The 17,816-nt window shown below is 30.8% G+C and overlaps 3 protein-coding genes across 4 annotated transcripts; 2 read left to right on the forward strand and 1 right to left on the reverse strand.

Moving 5' to 3' along the window:
* Positions 1 to 1,270: 1,270 nt before the first annotated feature.
* On the forward strand, positions 1,271 to 4,047 carry LOC110605987 (serine/threonine-protein kinase-like protein CCR4). The gene has a single exon (XM_021744688.2). The coding sequence runs from the start codon at positions 1,511 to 1,513 to the stop codon at positions 3,860 to 3,862; it is 2,352 nt and encodes a 783-aa protein (XP_021600380.1). The 5' UTR covers positions 1,271 to 1,510; the 3' UTR covers positions 3,863 to 4,047.
* A 7,088-nt stretch (positions 4,048 to 11,135) lies between these two features.
* On the forward strand, positions 11,136 to 13,509 carry LOC110606110 (amino acid permease 1). Its single transcript, XM_021744866.2, has 6 exons — positions 11,136 to 11,293; positions 11,610 to 11,843; positions 11,938 to 12,031; positions 12,225 to 12,588; positions 12,664 to 12,885; positions 12,980 to 13,509. Exons 1-6 carry the CDS (start codon positions 11,254 to 11,256, stop codon positions 13,406 to 13,408), a joined length of 1,383 nt encoding a protein of 460 aa, XP_021600558.1. The 5' UTR covers positions 11,136 to 11,253; the 3' UTR covers positions 13,409 to 13,509.
* Positions 13,510 to 13,552: 43 nt separating this feature from the next.
* Positions 13,553 to 15,942, reverse strand: LOC110606111 (vesicle transport protein GOT1). 2 transcript variants are annotated; one of them, XM_021744868.2, is made up of 5 exons: positions 15,719 to 15,942; positions 15,517 to 15,597; positions 15,336 to 15,433; positions 15,185 to 15,266; positions 13,553 to 13,929 (listed from the first exon to the last, which is right to left on the reverse strand). In XM_021744868.2, exons 1-5 carry the CDS (start codon positions 15,851 to 15,853, stop codon positions 13,858 to 13,860), a joined length of 468 nt encoding a protein of 155 aa, XP_021600560.2. In that variant the 5' UTR covers positions 15,854 to 15,942; the 3' UTR covers positions 13,553 to 13,857. The 2 variants fall into 2 exon arrangements, with proteins under 2 accessions (XP_021600560.2, XP_043808963.1); XM_043953028.1 differs by lacking the exon at positions 13,553 to 13,929 and adding an exon at positions 13,938 to 14,684.
* Positions 15,943 to 17,816: the final 1,874 nt, after the last annotated feature.

Below are 17,816 nucleotides of genomic sequence, written 5' to 3' on the forward strand. Positions count from 1 at the left end.
CCCTTGTATGTTGGGATAAATAATTAGAATACTCATGAATTGATAGCTAATTTTTTTTTCTTATAAAAAAATAATTTATTTCAACTTTGAAGAAATTTAATTGCATAATGATCTTCCCTCCAATCCTTAGAATCTGCTTTTTGGAATTCTGGGAACCTTCTAAATTGATATTAATTAATTAATTAGTTAATTAATTAATATTGAATTTTCCTCAAAAAGGAAAAAGGAAAAATATAAATTTTGATTTAAATAGAGAATACTATAAGAAATTAGCTTCAATTGGAAATATTTAAAGAAATGAAAAATGTAATTTAACTGGTCAAGATATTTGGTTTGGATTAAGTCATAGGAGCTTTATTTTAGTTCCTTCTTTTCTTCTTTTCCCCCTCTGAATAATTAATTAATTAATTCAAAATTTTCTTATGAGATTATTCAAAGTTGAATCTTTTGCCTGAAATTTTAAATCATTACTATTATATTTTTAAATTAATTTTTAGACAATTAAATAATTCTTTTAACCAATTATGTCTATCATGATTGATTTTTTTTTTAAATAAAAATCAAAGATTTGTCCTATGAGAAGTCTTGGGTGTGCAGCCACCACCATGCCCCTCCCAATTTGTCCTAAAAATTCCAGTTGTTTGATTTTGGAAAGCAGCAAGACAAAAGCAATTCTTTTCAAGCATGGCTTAATTAGAATGAGGGAAAATCAATTAATGCATTAGGATTCAACGTTTTCTAAATTAATTTAAATAATTTTTAAATTTATTTTTTATTTAATTTAAAATAATTAATTTAAATTATTTATTAATTTCGTATGCTAATAATTATATACAATTTAAAATTTTTATATTTTATCTATATGGGACGAAAAATAAGTAAATCTCATGCTCTTTCCTGCTGCATACATTGACGGAAACAGGTGAATCTCACAGGTGCGGATTCGAAAGCGATGAAAATTGCATTCCAGAATCTCAAAAATCTAATTGGCTTTTCTCTTCTTTCTCATTTTGATTACGCTCAAAAGGCTTCCCTCAAAATCTCATGTCTATTTGCTCTATAAATATATATTGATAATTATTAAATTTATTTTATATAATTTGAGCTTCATTATAATAATTATTATGATTGATTGATTGATTGGTGGTCCAATTGAGTAGGATTCACTGTAATGGAGAAAGTCCTTAATTTGTACACAGACAGAATGACATGCACAGTAACAGACACTCTTTAGGAAAGAAGAAGACAAGAAGAGGTAATAATAATACTCAGTCGTATCACTGCGATCGCTTCTCGCCTCTCATTCACACACGCTCACGCTCTCGCTCTCTCCTTTCAAAACGACTTGGTCGTTGGTCCTCTTCCTCACTCTCCCTTCTCTATCTCTCTTCTTTCCTTCAAACCGCGTTTCTTTCTTCTCTAAATTCCCACATCCTTAAAGATCCAACAGAACAACCATCGCCCACCACCATCACCACCATGATATTATCAAATCTCTCTAACCATTTCTATGGCTTTTCTTTTCTTTCATAATACTTTTTCTTTCTTCTTCTTTTTTCTACTCTTTTTTTCTTCTTTTACTTCTGTTCTTCCACTCTCTACTGTTGCAATTTCTGAAACTTCCAGCCACACGTTGATTTGTGCTTTGGGGATAACTACTAGTGATCAATCTTATCTTAACTGTTCTAGTTTTCCTTCTGGGATTCAGTTTCCTGTACTGAATTCCAGCTTTTCGTATTCTGGGATTGTTGCCGGAGATGGGTTCATCTGTGCGGTGATTTCTTTCTATTCCTCCTCTTCCAGTTCAATTATGGTTTGCTGGAGATTCTCTACTAATGGTAATAATCTGGTTTACAAGAGAATCTATCAAGGTCCGCTTCTCAGAGAGATTCAAGCGGGTAATTCCCATATATGTGGGCTTAACACCACCAATCGACTCCATTGTTGGCAGTGGCCGGAATTCAACTCTACTGCTGCTCAGAACTTGAGTTTTTCGAGTATTGCAGTTGGTGAAGAATTCGTTTGTGGGATATCAGGATTCGGGAATATTACTTGCTGGGGAAATTTTTCCAGTGTCAGTAACCCTCCCTCAGGGAATTTTAGCATGATTGCTGCTGGATTCAGGCATGCCTGTGCTCTAACTTTTTCTAACCAGTTGCATTGTTGGGGAGCTATGGAGGGCGAAAAACCACAAGATAAATTCAAACTGTTGGCATTAGGAGAGAACCGTAGCTGCGGTTTGCGGCTTAATGATACAGTAGTTTGCTGGGGGCAGAACAATTTCAGCTTGCAAGAAAGTTTGAAAGATGAGTTTTTTATCAATATTGAAGCTAAGAGGAACATTTTCTGTGGAGTTCTGAAACAGAATTATTCGTTGGTTTGTTGGGGTAATGAGATCTTGGACTCTAATTCAATGGTGTTTAACGAAGTAATCCCAGGACCATGTACAAGTAGCTGTTCAGATCCACATGATATGTTACCAGGATCTGAAAAGTTTTGCCCCCAAGGTTTATTTATTTGTGAGTATGAGCCTGAAATCGTTATTCCACCGTTGCCTGAGCCACAGTTACCGCCATCTCTGCCGCCATCGCCGGCTTCAGAGGGATCAACAAGTAGTGGATGGAGTGACAAGATGATAGCTTTCCTAGTAGTGGGCTGTGTGGGCTTCTCTATTTTGTTGCTAGCCATTGGCTTCTTTTTATTCAGATTCTGCATTTGCAGAGGCTACCGAGTCCATGATTCAGGGCGGTTGGATGAGACCGGAGCACCGCTCGAACAAGGTACAAGACAACAGCAGCAGCAGCAACACCCACAAATCCAACAAGCGCCACTATCACCTGTCCTAGAGAAGCGTCTTAGCCAATTGGCCAGCATGGGAAATGCAGGTCATTTAGAAGAATTCTCCTTGCAGCTGCTACTTCAAGCCACAAACAACTTCTCCGAAGATCACAAAGTTGGCACAGGAAGCTTCGGCTCAGTCTATCGTGCCACATTAGAGGATGGCCGAGAAGTAGCAATCAAACGAGCTGAAACATCGAGCACTAGCTCCTACGCAGTAGGAACCAGACGTCAAGAAGATAAAGACGATGCATTCATTAACGAACTCGAATCCTTATCCCGTCTCCATCACAAGAATCTCATCCGGTTACTAGGCTTCTGTGAAGATTCTAACGAAAGGGTATTAGTCTACGAATATCTAAGCAATGGCACTCTCAATGATCACCTCCATAAGCTCCAAAGCTCACCATTAATGTCATGGCCTGCAAGAATCAAAGTTGCATTAGATGCAGCCAGAGGAATCGAGTACTTGCACGAATATGCAGTGCCATCGATCATTCACCGCGACATAAAATCATCTAACATACTACTGGATTCATCCTGGACAGCCAAGGTCTCAGATTTCGGACTATCGTTGATGGGTCCTGAAGGCGAAGAATCCCACCTGTCACTTCGAGCCGCCGGCACAGTAGGCTACATGGATCCAGAGTACTACAGACTTCAACAGCTGACGGCAAAGAGCGACGTGTACAGCTTCGGAATAGTGTTACTAGAGCTATTATCAGGAATCAAGGCAATACACAAGAATGAGAATGGGGTGCCAAGAAACGTGGTAGATTTTGTAGTACCATATATTGTACAAGATGACATACACAGAGTGTTAGACTCGAGAGTTCCACCACCAACGCCGTATGAAATAGAGGCGGTAGCATATGTAGGATACTTAGCGGCAGATTGTGTGACGTTAGAAGGCCGAGATCGGCCGTCGATGACGGAGATTGTAAATAGCTTAGAAAGAGCTTTGGCTGCATGTTTGGTAAACCCCACTTCGCTTTCGCGGTCCACAACTGCGTCCTCCACGTAACCCAGGAACTGGTCTAATTTTTTTTGCATAAATCATTTTTTATTTTCCATAAATTTTTAATTATTTTTTATATTTCATTTTTGGGTTCAAAAAGTGTATGCTCGTGTACCTAAAAAAAAGGGCGTTGATTATGGCGAACAGCTAATATAATTTTTTTTTTGTACATTTAATTTTGAAGGATTCTTTGAAATTGAGAGGTCAAATGGGAGGACGTAGATTTTTCTTTTTTTAATGGAAATTTGAAAAACCAATGGGAAAGTAAAATGGGAATTAGAAAGGAATGATGTCAACTTTTTCTACACCAAATCGTGACTTTTTTAGCGTGTTTCCCATGTCCATTGAAATGTTTATAATAATCAACAGCGACTATTTCCAATATTTTTTTTTAAAAAATTACTATTAAATATAAAAAAAATTAATTTTAAAAAATATATTAAAATATTTTTAATATTTTAAAAATTCTACTAAAATTATTTTTTTAATTATTTAATTACAAAAATTGTTTTTTTTTCTATTTCTTTAATTGCCTCTCTCCCTTTCTTAACCACAAATTTTCATTTCCATTTTAATAGCTGTATACCAAGTCTTTGTCTTATAATATATTGATTTATATTAAGAATTAATTAGGTCAAATATATCACTTGCTCTTTAAATTATGAAATTAAAAAAAATATAATTGTGAGATCTAAATTTTATAAAAATGTAATAAAAAGTTAGAACGCATATAATTCATATTTGTATGTAGAATTAAATAATTGAAATTTTTATTGTATAAAGCTAAAAATTAAATTATATAATAGGTTAATTATGAATAATTTAATTTATAAAAATAAACCCATTTCAAAAAAAATATAAAAATAAATAGATAATATTGTAAATATAAAATTAATTAAAAAGAGATTATATATAATGAATATTATCGTGTTGAGTTTTGAATAATTTAGGAATAGTTTAGTTTATTTATATTTTATTTATATTTATTTTTTATTATATTTTATTAATAAATTATAAAATTTGAATTTAAATTTTTAAATAAAATAATGTAATTTTGGTAAAAAAAATATCTAAATTTTATATATATTATTGCATATAAATATATAAAATTTTAGAAAAATTATATAATATAAAATATAAAGAAAAATAAAAAAAAGTAGCATGTGGTTCATCGATTTTTCCATTCAGAATTCATGATTTGGTTTGTATTAAACCGGTACTTTATAATATCCTGTTGTTAACAAACAAGGCAATTTTCAAGTTTTATCAGAAAAAAAACATACTTACAAATTATATTATAAAATATTATTTTGATACAAATTTAAAATAAAAATTTTAAATTAAAAATAGATTAAATCACGTGATACTTTAATAATTTTTTTAAAAAAATTAATAAATAATTATATTTTATTTATCACGTCAATATTTTTTAATAATATTTAAAAATTATTACTATAAAATATTATTTTAATATAAATTAAATTATAAATTTTAAAATAAAAATAAGAGAAATTATATGATATTTTTTTATATTTTTTTAAAACCTATTCTTAAACCTTATTAACATTAAAATCATTATATCTATATATATATATATATATATATATATTATACACATATATAATTTTAAATCGATACGATTTAAATACAATTTTAATATAGCTTGGATAAAAAATCATAATTGTAATTAAACAGTTAAAATAAATTAAATTTAGTATAAGTAAATTCCTATAAATATTATCCATTTGTTTTAATTTCAGTACAATTCAATATGATTTTTTAATTTAAAATTTTAAAAATCGTGCATGGTTCTTATGGTCTTCTAGACTCTTTAACCTTAATTCTTTATCCAAGTACTTTTCTCTTAAATATTTTTTGGGCTCTTTAGCGTTTTTCTGGCTCTTAACTTTATTTCTTTATCCGCATACTTTTCCTTTTAGTTTTTTCTGAACTCTTAGCCCTAAGTTTACTTTTAAGCATTTCGCTCTTTGCCCTGAATCTTAGTCTGAGCTTCTTAAGCTTCTAAGGGTATTCTGAGCTTTTTTTTTTTTTTTTTCTGAACCTTAGTCTGAGCATTTTGCTCTTAAACGTCTTTCGAGTTTTTTACTCTTCAACATTTTTTAGACTTTTAATCCTGATTTATTTTTGAGCATTTTTTGCTCTTAAATATCTTATGGGCACTAAGCTCTGAGTATGCTTCCGGACTCTTCTATCCTCAGCGTGCTTCCGAGTATTTTCGCTCTTTTATTGCTTATCGGCACTTAGCCTTCACTTTGATTTCGAGCTCTTAGCCCTAGCTCTCTGTTTGAGCTCTTAGCTTGATTTCGCTTTCGGACTCTTAGCCTTGATTTTGTTTCCGAGCTTTTAACCCTGTTCTCGTTTTCGGGCTCTTCTACCTTTAGTGTGCTTCCAGTATTTTTGTTATTTTATTTCTTCCCGTGATTTTGTTTTCGGGCTCTTCTGCCCTTAGCGTGCTTCCAAACATTTTCGTTTTTTATTTCTTCTGGGCGCTTAGCCCTGACTTCGTTTTCGAGCTCTTCTGCCCTTAGTGTGCTTCCAAGTATTTTTATTCTTTTATTTTTTCAGGTGCTTAGCACTGACTTCATTTCCAGACTCTTAGCCCTTATCTCATTTTCGAGTATTTTTGCTCTTATATTTCTTTTGGGCATTTAGTCGTGCTTCTAGGCTTTTTACCTTTGGTGTGCTTTCGAGCATTCAGGCTTGTGGCCTTACTGGTGATTTCATGAATTAGGCTCGAGGCCTTTCTTTTATTTGTAAAATTGACCTACAAAAGATAAAAACCTGCACAAAGTATAGATGTAGCAAGAATGTTGGTTGTCTATTGAATAATATTTGTTAATGAACATTGTATTGTACAAGATACTTAGTTTCATGGTTCAGGTTCTTGGCCTTTCTCAGTATCTCTAATATTTAAACTCGTGGCCTTACTAACGATTACGAGGATTGAGGCTCGTGGCTTTACTGGCGATTTTTGAGATTCAAGCTCGTGACCTTACTGCGATTTCAAAGGTTCAAGCTCGTGGCCTTACTGATAATTTTTAGAATTCAGACTCGTGACCTTACTGGTAATTTTGAGCTTTTTAGCTTTTCTCTTACTTTTGAAATTTATCTACAAAATAAAACTTGCACTGCATATATATTTGTAACGAGAAACACTCACTGTTAATTGGGTAATATTTATCAAAGAATACTGGGGCGTGCAATATACTTAGCTTTATGTTGTCCTCCGGGTCTTTAGCCCTAGTCATTCGTCCCAGCACTTTTTGTCCTCTATTTTCTTTTGGGCTTCTTAGCTTTGACTAGCTCTTTGGTTTGTTGGTTGACTTTCGAGCTCTTCAACCCTCACTCTCTTTCTGAACACATCCGTTTTTGTGTATCTTCTAGGCTATTTTAGCTCTGGATTTGTTGCATTTTTGCTGCCTTGCCTCTGGGCAGCTATAATCCTAATTCTCCCGAGTGTTTTGCCCCGAGTGATTTTCGAGTTCTTAGCTCTGACTCTCTAGTCTTTCTCTTGCGATTTTTTTTGGAAAATTAAGGCTTGCACAAAACATATGTAACAAGAATGCTTCGTTATTAATTTTGAATAGCAAAATATTTTAGTTTCATATTTCAACTAAATGTAAATATTAATTTTAGTCAACTTTATCATCTTATATGATTCTAAATAATCTGTTGAATAATGTTTCTTAGGTATAAATCATTCCACAACTTTTAAATTATAAAGCTACATGCTTTAAATAGATAATACCTTTCTCAATGGATTCCTGCTGGTATTAACTATAAATGAGAGCTTTTTAAGCTATTTTAGTATACTATCATATTTCAAGTTCACATACACAAGGCTTTCACCTAAGGTTTTTAATTTTTTTTTAAAATTTTTTTTATTAGTTCATAATAACAAAAATACTTTGAGCTAAAGAAGGTAATTGTACAACTTGGGCAACTCGTGCATGTCACTTCTTTTCTATGGTTAATGGATCACCCTTGTATTGCTCTTTCTTCTCGCATTTCGCCGTGCAGCTTTTAGATGCAACTGGTGATTCCTAGGTCTTTCACCATCCTCTCTTTCCTTTAGTCTTTTCTATTGTTTGGATATTAGTTTTTCTTGATTTGACATGCGGATCTCAATAGGTTTTGTTTGAAAACTCTAGCGACAGGATAATCTCTTTCGTTTTCTATAGACAACGTCACTTGATAAAGCGAGATCCGATAGGGTGTCCTAATATGGATACTTGGATAGTGGCTCAATCCGGGTAAACCATCGATGCGTGATTGATTTTATTAGGTCCCTCCATATTTGATATCTAGAATGAGATTTACAAAATACAAAAAAATAGTCAGGGATCTACCGGGGATGTCTCTAGTGGAGAGCTTTTGACATCCAAGTTAGATCTGTAAACTAGAATAAAGATTTAATGATAAATAGGAGATGGAGAGAAAGAAAATGGAGAGGAGGAAGAAAGAGTTAAGAAAGAAGATCGAAAGCCCCATGGGAGAGGAAGAAGACCCCTTATCATGGTCTGTTGGAGAAGAAAAATGGGGAGAGGGGTTCCTTCTCCAAGGTCTGCTGAACCAGCCCCCGCGCCTCTTTTGTCTTAACAAGTTCTTTTTATGGAAAAGTGTTAGCATATTCTCTGATATATTCTGAAGTGGAGTCTATTTTTTAAATAAAATAATACTATAATATTTATATATTATCATTGTAACACTCGGTATTTCACCAAGACTCGCCCTCTCTTAAACAGGTCGAGTGTTCATAAAAAATTATCGTTAGCGGATATAGTAAATTTCCATTAGACCTATAAACATATGATCTCCTATCCACTAGCCGATATTAGTCGGATTTCTAGGAGATTATTTCATCTTCTTACAATATAAAAGGAAATGAGCACAGAGTTTAAAGTACACATTCTTACATGCTAATTCTAAACTCAAAGTAATATATTACATTTGCTCATTTTATTAGTTTATTGACTTAAGCGTGTAACTATCTATAGGCGCCAACCACTCTCATCTATTTTAATCGGTTCAGCTCTATTTCCAATCATATCAATAATATATATATATATATAATTTAAGGATTACATTCGAAAGATACAATTTTTCATGTTTAGAAATCGAATTTATCCTTGATTCTCTTGATAATTTGAATTTCTCTAAACTCAATTGATATTCGAGAAATAAATTTAGAAAGAATAGATTGATGATTTGCCAATTAAGCTTAAGAACTTTGCCCTTCAATAACTTTTGAAAGTAAAAGATTATTTTCTATTAGAAAAGCTTTCAGCAGACAGAAAGTAACACATTATTTTTGAAGTAGATTCCATTATTGTTACTGTCTAAAAAAATTTATTCTGTCAAAATATAATTTTACAAATTTTTTCAAAAACTTTCAGGCATCATATTAAATTAAATTCTAAAAAAAAGCAATTAATAATTAAAAAATATAAAAAATTTAAAATTAAAATAAATAAATAAATGAAGAAAGAAATTGAAATGTAAGGTCTTAGTGAAATTATTTCTTGTAAAATTTTGATAATTATAATAATATTTTTTTAATTTAAAATTAATTCTTACATGAATTCAATAAAATTAAATTTTTATATTATTAATCTTATCAATTAAAAAAATTAATTCATTAATATTTTCTTAAAATTATTCATTCCAAACAGCAACTAAGGAATTTTATCCAACTTTTTAAAGTGTTCCTCATGCCTTGAGTAATCATTTAGGAGTATTCCTTCAATTAATTGCATGGTTGTTCATATTCTTTGTTGCTTGGGAATCTTCCAGAGGCAAATTTCATAATTTTTCAAATCCGAAATGCTTTTAACAAACTTCGCTAAATACATTAGCTTAAATTTCACAGAGCATATTTTTCCTAAATTCTATTTTAAATTCAAATAAAATGTCTATTATTTATTGACAATTAGTCTATTTTGTAAAAATTGAAAATTTGTATTAAATTCACCAATTGAAAATTTTTAAAATTTTAACCAATCAAAATTTAAAAACAAATTATAATAATTTAGCTAAAATCAGTATAAATAATCTTAAAATTCTTTTCCTCTTTATATAAAATAATTAAATTAAATTATTTAGTAATTTTTAGTTTACTATATAGAAATTTCGTATATTTTTTTTTTTCAATATGAAATGGGTAAATTTTTAGATGAGTATTCGGTTGGTTTGATTTAAAATCGAACTAATTGAATAAAGTGAAAACTTTTAGTATTTATTAAAATTAAATCGAATTGATTTTCACAAGAAACTGAATCAAATCAAACCAGTTTGATTCGATTCGATTCAATTCGGTTTGATCAGTTTAAAGTTTTAATAAATTTTTTATTTTTTACACTTTATTTTTAATATTTTAAAATTTAATTAAAATATTTTAATTTTAATATAATCTAATCTCTCTATATTATTGAAAATAATATATTATTATTACTAATCAGTTCGATTTAATTTTTTTAATTTTTGTCTTATCAAAATTGAATCGAACTAAAATAATTATAATTTTTAAAATTAAAAACCAAATTTAAATAAATAAAAAATTAAATTAAACTTAATAAAAATTTGAACTGAATACTGTTGACTCATTCAAATTTTTTTATACTTAAATTAACAAAAATTATATAAGCACATGCACAAGCACCACACATTTCTCACATAACAGATATATATTTTTTTTATCTAATTTATCAGATTCTAATTATAATTAAAAATAAAAATATTCACAAATTTGAAGAACAGTCCAAACTTAGTGAAAGGTGATTGATTACAGTGTGACATGCAAATATTCATGAAATATTGATGATTCCCATTGTATTCTTATACATTACCAAAAAAGATGACAGGCAAAAAGCCATAAAGCTTTTTGCTTAATTCCAAATGATCTCGGTAAACATAGCCATTTTCTTGTGACGTTTGCGTTTTGCTTTTCATCTGACTTACGTTTCCGTTATAAATTTTTCTAAGGAGAATTACTATTAAGTACCTGTATTTTAAAAAATTTATTAATTCATACCGATTTCAAATTTGCTCAATTAAAACATCCCTATATTTTGTAAATCAAACTCTTTAATTATATGGCATAGCAATAGCAAGTAACCACTAGCTACCAACTATAAATACATGTATGTATGTTGTAGTAAATGGTAATAAATGGGAGCTCAGTAAATTAATAAGGATCAAAGTATAATTTGGCCAATAGTAATATGCAGTTGTTCTTGCCATCTGTTTGCATGCAGTGGACCTCTCTATTTATACTGGCTTTTACTTTGAAACTTTTCTCAATACTCAAAGTAACCTAATTAATTCTTTTATCTTCTATCTCCAATCTCTCTTTCCTTCGCCTGATTTTTCAGAGGAAGATGGAGGTTGATGCAGGAGATGATGGACGCATCAGAACAGGTACTCAATTAAAAGGGAAGAAATAAAATATGTTTATTTTTCTTTTGTTTTACATCAGCAATTTTTTTTTTTTTTGAAAGAAGAAGAAGAAGAGGAGAAGCTTTCAAGTGTGGAGAATGAAACATACTCCATTTTTGTAAAACTGTGAAAGCAAAGTAGTCTTATCTGAGAACAGGGAAAGGAAATTCATTGAAATAAAGGAAGTGTTAGAATATTAATGCTGCAAAGAAGTTGCTTGAATATTAAGCTATGTTTCTGCATAATGATTTCTTCCATGCATGAGAATAATTTTAATTTGGTGGGTTTGCTTTGATAGGAACCTTGGCAACTGCAACAGCTCATGCTTTTACAGCAGTAGTTGGTGCTGGAATCTTAGCATTGCCATGGAGTGTGGCTCAACTGGGATGGATCCTTGGTCCTTCTGTTCTTGTTTTCTTTGCATTTGTAACTTATTACAGTGCAATTCTTCTCTGTGATTGCTATAGAACTCCTGATCCTGTCAATGGAAGAAGAAACCACACTTATATTGCTGCTGTCAGAGCTCTTTTAGGTTCTTTATTTTAATTTCTTATGTCTTCCCTGTTCTTATTACTACCAAAATAATAATTATTATTATAAATTGTCAATTGTTTCTATATATGCAGGTCCAAGAAATGAACTTTTTTGTGCTGTAATGCAATATGCAATACTATGGGGCACAATGATTGGCTACACGGTTACAACTGCCATTAGCATTGGGTGAGTTGCTTCTTAAAAATTTACTATAGAGATAAATTAGGTTGTTACTCATTCGAGCCGGACACAAAAACAAAGTATGAGCAAACTGATTCTCTGATCTGCAAACATGAGAGAACTGTAAAATTTTTAGCTCAATTAGAAGAGTGTTAATTAACAAAACTAACCACTTTGAATTCACTCGAATACCCAACAGGGCTGTGAAGAGGACAACATGTTTTCATGCAAGGGGACATGAAGCAAAATGTGGGGTATCAGGAAATCTATATATGGTCATATATGGTGGAATGCAAATAGTTTTATCTCAATTTCCCAACTTGGAGAAACTGGCTTTCTTATCAGTTGTTGCAGCTGTTACATCTTTAGCATATTCATCCATTGCATTGTGTCTCTCTATTGCAAAACTTTCCTCAAATCATGAGTTTAAAGGAGGGATCATGGCTGCTATGGCGGACAACAACATTCCACAAGCTACATCCACCAAAATTTGGCATTCATTTCAAGCTCTTGGAAACATTGCTTTTGCCTACACTTTCTCCATGCTGTTGTTGGAAATTCAGGTTCTTCTCTTTTAACCTTTAACAATGCCTTCCTTTGATTCCTTCTGTGATTGTGTTAATGTTGGGTTTTTTTAGGACACTTTGAAATCACATCCACCAGAAAATAAAGTCATGAAGAGAGTAACCTTGTATGCCATTGGTGGAACAGCATTGTTTTATATTTCTGTAGGGTGCATTGGATATGCTGCATTTGGAAATGATGTTCCTGGAAATGTTCTTGCTGGATTTTATCAACCATTTTGGCTTGTTGACATTGCCAATCTTTCTGTGATTGTACATTTAATTGCAGCTTATCAGGTTTCCCCTCTCTCTCTCTGTGGAATTTGTGTAGCTTTTAGAGAGTTCTTGATGTTTGGTTAATTCAAGTTTTTGTTTCATAAACTACTCTCAGGTGTTTAGCCAACCAATTTTTGCTATCCATGAGAAGCTGCTTGCATCAAAATGGCCAACATCAAGTTTTACTAGAATTTACACCATTAGATTGCCATTAACCCATAAAGGCATCTTCAGCTTTACACTAAGTAAGCTATTTCTTCGAACCCTTTTCGTCGTTTTTACGACTACAGTTGCAATGATGCTTCCATTTTTCAATGCAATTCTGGCTTTTCTGGGAGCTATTTCTTTTTGGCCATTAACAGTGTACTTCCCATTGAGGATGTACACAATGCAAACAAAGATCAAAAGAGGAAGCTATCAGTGGATGGGTTTTCAAGGTTTAAGCTTGGTGTGTTTGATTGTCAGTCTCATTTCAGGTATAGGTTCAGTTGCAGGCATGTTAGTTAGTCTTAAGAAAGCTAAGCTTTTTCATATTGATTTGTAGGTGCAGAAACACTTTGTTTTATTTTGAATCTGTAGTAGAAGCCCTTCGTTTTCTAGATGTTTTTCAGCAATGAAAGTATTACTACTCATGAAATTATTCTCCATGGTCTTATGTGCATGATCATTTCAGCTTAGTTTAGCATATCAAGATGGTAATTTAACAACCATGAAGATCTTGCCTATGCTAAGAACATATAATTTGAAGAATAACTAGTAGAACAAGGTAAGAATATAAGTAATTTAATCCTATTCCTCTCTCCCTTTTGAGCAAATAAGAAGACTGTTCATCAAAGATTCTTAAAGCAGTTTCCCACTTGCACAAATCCTAAAGCATATAAAGACTTCATAATAAAAAAAATTGTAGAACTTGTATGTCTTATTTTATTATTATTTTTAGAGAACTTGTTATGTCATGATGCTGCAATGACTTGAGAAAAAGTGGCAAAAAATCTACAGCTCCCAAGCATTTGATAAGATTCCAGAGTCACACTGGCACCGTTTGCCCTGGTACGTATCAAAGAACTGCAACATGATGATAATTAATAATTACTAGTACGTTTATAAGAGTATTTTGATATTCATGAATAAGTTTCTCTAGAAATTTAGGAGCATTTTTTGCACATCCATCACTCGTCCATCTTCTATTCAGAATCAAACCAAATAATGTCATCCGTTAATTGGAAAACCATGCTTTGGTCATGGATGATTTGGAAACACATCCTTAGTTGGATGATGTTTACACAATGAATGATTTAAATAGATGAAACTTCGGTTGGATTCAAAAAAATTATTAATTATGGAAGAGCATACTTAGAGTCTGCGTAAAACCATCTCTAAAAATCCAAAACCTCCCCTGACAGCTACACAGCATTTGAATCACATTCACTGGGCCAAATACAAATAAATAAAGAAAAAAAAAGGTCCACTAGCCACTTTCAAGGGAGCAAGTATTTGCTTGTCCATTTCTTGTCTAGATTCCGTACACTGCTTGTTACTACTTGCTCACCAATAGACAATTACCAACGTTCCGATAATAAGATTATCTCTTTTAAAGTAATTCCACAAATCTGATGTCCACTGAAAAATGCCAACTTAGCAGGAATTCCCTCCAAATTCTCCTCCAAGGGATCAACCACCACATCCCTACAACATCTTGTAATATGCTGTTACATCAAACTTTTCCTGAAGAAATCATCCACATCATTTTGTCCTGTCCTTAGCTCCCAACCTTCACCAACTGAACCTCCAAATGAAGCTCTAATTGATTCCCAAGCCCCCTACAGTCATCGGCTCTCACTATGTAGAAATGCAACGGCGAGTCTTAACCAAAAGTTAACATGCAATTTCTTACTGCAAAGTCCTTGACATACCAGTCTAGATCTAAAACTAATTATCATATGTATTTGTTTTCACTGCTTCACACACACACTAACCTAATCCAGCTCAGAAGCATGCAAGTTTCCTTTTCATTTTGGAAATAAAAATGAACCATATTTAATTTTTGCTGCTTCCCATCTACTAAGAAGGGTTTTGATATAGATTATCTGTAGTTTATTCCAAGAACTTCTCTAACCTATAATTAAAAACAATATCCAATAACAATTTAGTATCTACTCCTGAGTCCTATATGTTTAAGATATAGAATGAAATGTTAAGAGTGGCTTCCAAAATTGAGATAAGAAAAATTAGCCTATAAGAACACAGATCTAATCGACATGCAACGAGAAATTTTGCACTTAGAAAAACGAAAGCTTAAGATTCAAGAAAAAAAAAATACCAATCTGACAAATGGTTGTCGGAATACCCAGCCAAGAATAGGTATCTTCTCCGGAAAGACTGCCAAGGCAGGCCAGAAGAAACTGCAAAAGATCTCTATTTGCATCTTCAGCCACTCAAAACAAATACATTACCATAAAACAATGGCATACCTGAAAAGTATTATAAAGCCATATGCCTCCAATATCACCCCAAAAATTGGCCACCCTATGGTGATAAAATAGAATCCAGCACCAAATGAAACGGTCCCCTGCAAGATTAATAAAGCATGAGCAGTGTAAAATAAATCAAAGTTGTAAAATTGAAGTATCATGAATTGAAAAAAGAAAGGACCTTGAAGTTTTGGCGTTGCATGAAAAATTGGATGCTGAACTTCAATCCAAAGGTTAGACAAAACCCTAAGATGAAGAGGATCTGAATTGGATTACCACAATAAACGAGACAGTGTCGGACAGCAAGCATAGAACAATAGCCAAAACAGGAAGAACGTTGTGTATGAAAAAAAAACACAAAAAAAATACAAGAAAGAGCTTACATTTCCTATAACTAGACAAACATCGCAACAACCACAGAAAATTCCCATAGATGAGAAAAATATTCCCATTACCACCATGCATTGCCCCACACTGTTCCATTTCAAAAATTTCAAATCAATAAGTGTAAGAATCATGTAAAATAAAAAGAGCACATAGATAAAAGAATCTATTCTTCTTCTTTTTTCTTTTTGAAACTCCAACAATTAGTAATAAGCAACAAAACCATTACATTTTAGCTCGACATTCCAGTCTTTCACTCTGCCGCAATGCATTATTGTAAATGGTTCAGGTTCTGGCCTCATCTTCACTGCATCACAACATGAAAAACAAGACATAAATTATATATGTATATAGGAAAATTATTGAAGATTAGAATTCAGATATTTGAGATAACAATGCCTCTGAGTATAACAAACAGAGAGTGAATGGCCGGGTCGAGAAAAACAAAGAGAGGTTTTCAAATCATTACTGCGTTTGATCCCGGAGAATAACTAAATTCCGGCACCTTTATTTTCCTTCGATTTTCTCAGTAATCAAACAGAGCACAAAAGAGAGGAAACGGGAATTGAAAAAACTTGTACGGATAATTTAAAGATCTTTTTTCGTTGGGTGACGGTCATGTTACTGTAGCATTATAGGTTGTGGAAGCAATACCGATTACTACTGAAGTGATCCCTACATTTAGGTTTCTTTGGCGTCTTTCAAAATAAATAATTTAAAAAATTAAATGAAGTTTTTTTATAATTAATTTGTATTTTTTAAATAACTTTTAAATAAAAATGAATTTGCTCCAGTGTTGAAATATCGCTTATTTACTAAATTTCTACTCCTTTAATCCACTAATTGAGAAAAAAATAAAATAAAATACAAAATGAATTGAGTCATCGTTAATCAATCAACTAAAATAAACATTTTCGATAAAAAAAAAGATAAACATTACTCAACTTTAATTTATATTATAAAAATTTCTAAATGTTTTATAAATAAAAATATTGTAAATGTAATATAGTATATTTTCTTTAAATTTTTACAAATAAAATTGGTAGTTTTTCTTTTAATTTTTATAGTTAATTTCAAATTTTCAACTTTTATGATTTTCAGCTATTTACAATAAATATAGATTTTTAATATAGTTTACAAATTTGAAAATATTTACAATTAATTATTTTTCAAATTTACCGTACAAAAACTATGTAACAAACTATTTTTAGAACCAATAATAAAATTATATATATTATCTTTAAATTTTGATTCTAGGTTAATGTCCAGGGTTTCACATCTCATTTATTGTAATTTCTCTATTTTATTTTAACTTAAAAAATTAGCAATATATATTCCTCATCCTATAAAATAGACTTATTTTTCTTTTTTTATTCATATTATTTTTTCCATTTTATAATTTTTATCTATTTTATTTTTTAAGAAAATATAATTTTTTTATTAATTTCTTAATTTTATACATTTTAAATATATTAAATTTTATTAAATAATAAGAGATAATTTGAAAAATTTTTTAAAAATAAAATAAGATTATAATAATTGTTTTATATAATAACTAAAAAATAAATAATAATTTTAGAATAATTAAATAAAAAATATAAAAAAAATTATAAAATAAAAATAGTATAAATTATATTGCTTTTTGATATGTTATGAAAAAATAAAATTTATTAGTTTTTAAAATAATTTAACAATAAAATAATATGAATTGACGGTATACTTAAAAACACAATATATTATTTTTAATTATATTAATTATAATTTCTTAATTCATGTGCTAAATAAATAACTTCTGTGGGATGGACATAGTATTATTTTGTTCTATTTTATTGATAAACTATAATTAAATATGAATTTCTTTTTTGTTTAATACGATTCTACGTATAGTTTTTGTCTTTTTTTAATTAATGAATATATATCCATTCTTATATTATTATATTAAAATTATTTATATATGAAAATTGAAATTTATGAATTTTATAATTTAAATTAAAGTGAATGGTTGTGTGAGCATTCGTAGATTCGGTTCAAAATCGAATCGAATCAAATAAATTAACAATTGAAATTTTAGCATTTATAAAAATCGAACCGAACTGA

Source organism: Manihot esculenta, chromosome 18 (assembly GCF_001659605.2).
Source record: "Manihot esculenta cultivar AM560-2 chromosome 18, M.esculenta_v8, whole genome shotgun sequence".
In the NCBI taxonomy this organism is placed as follows: domain Eukaryota; kingdom Viridiplantae; phylum Streptophyta; class Magnoliopsida; order Malpighiales; family Euphorbiaceae; genus Manihot; species Manihot esculenta.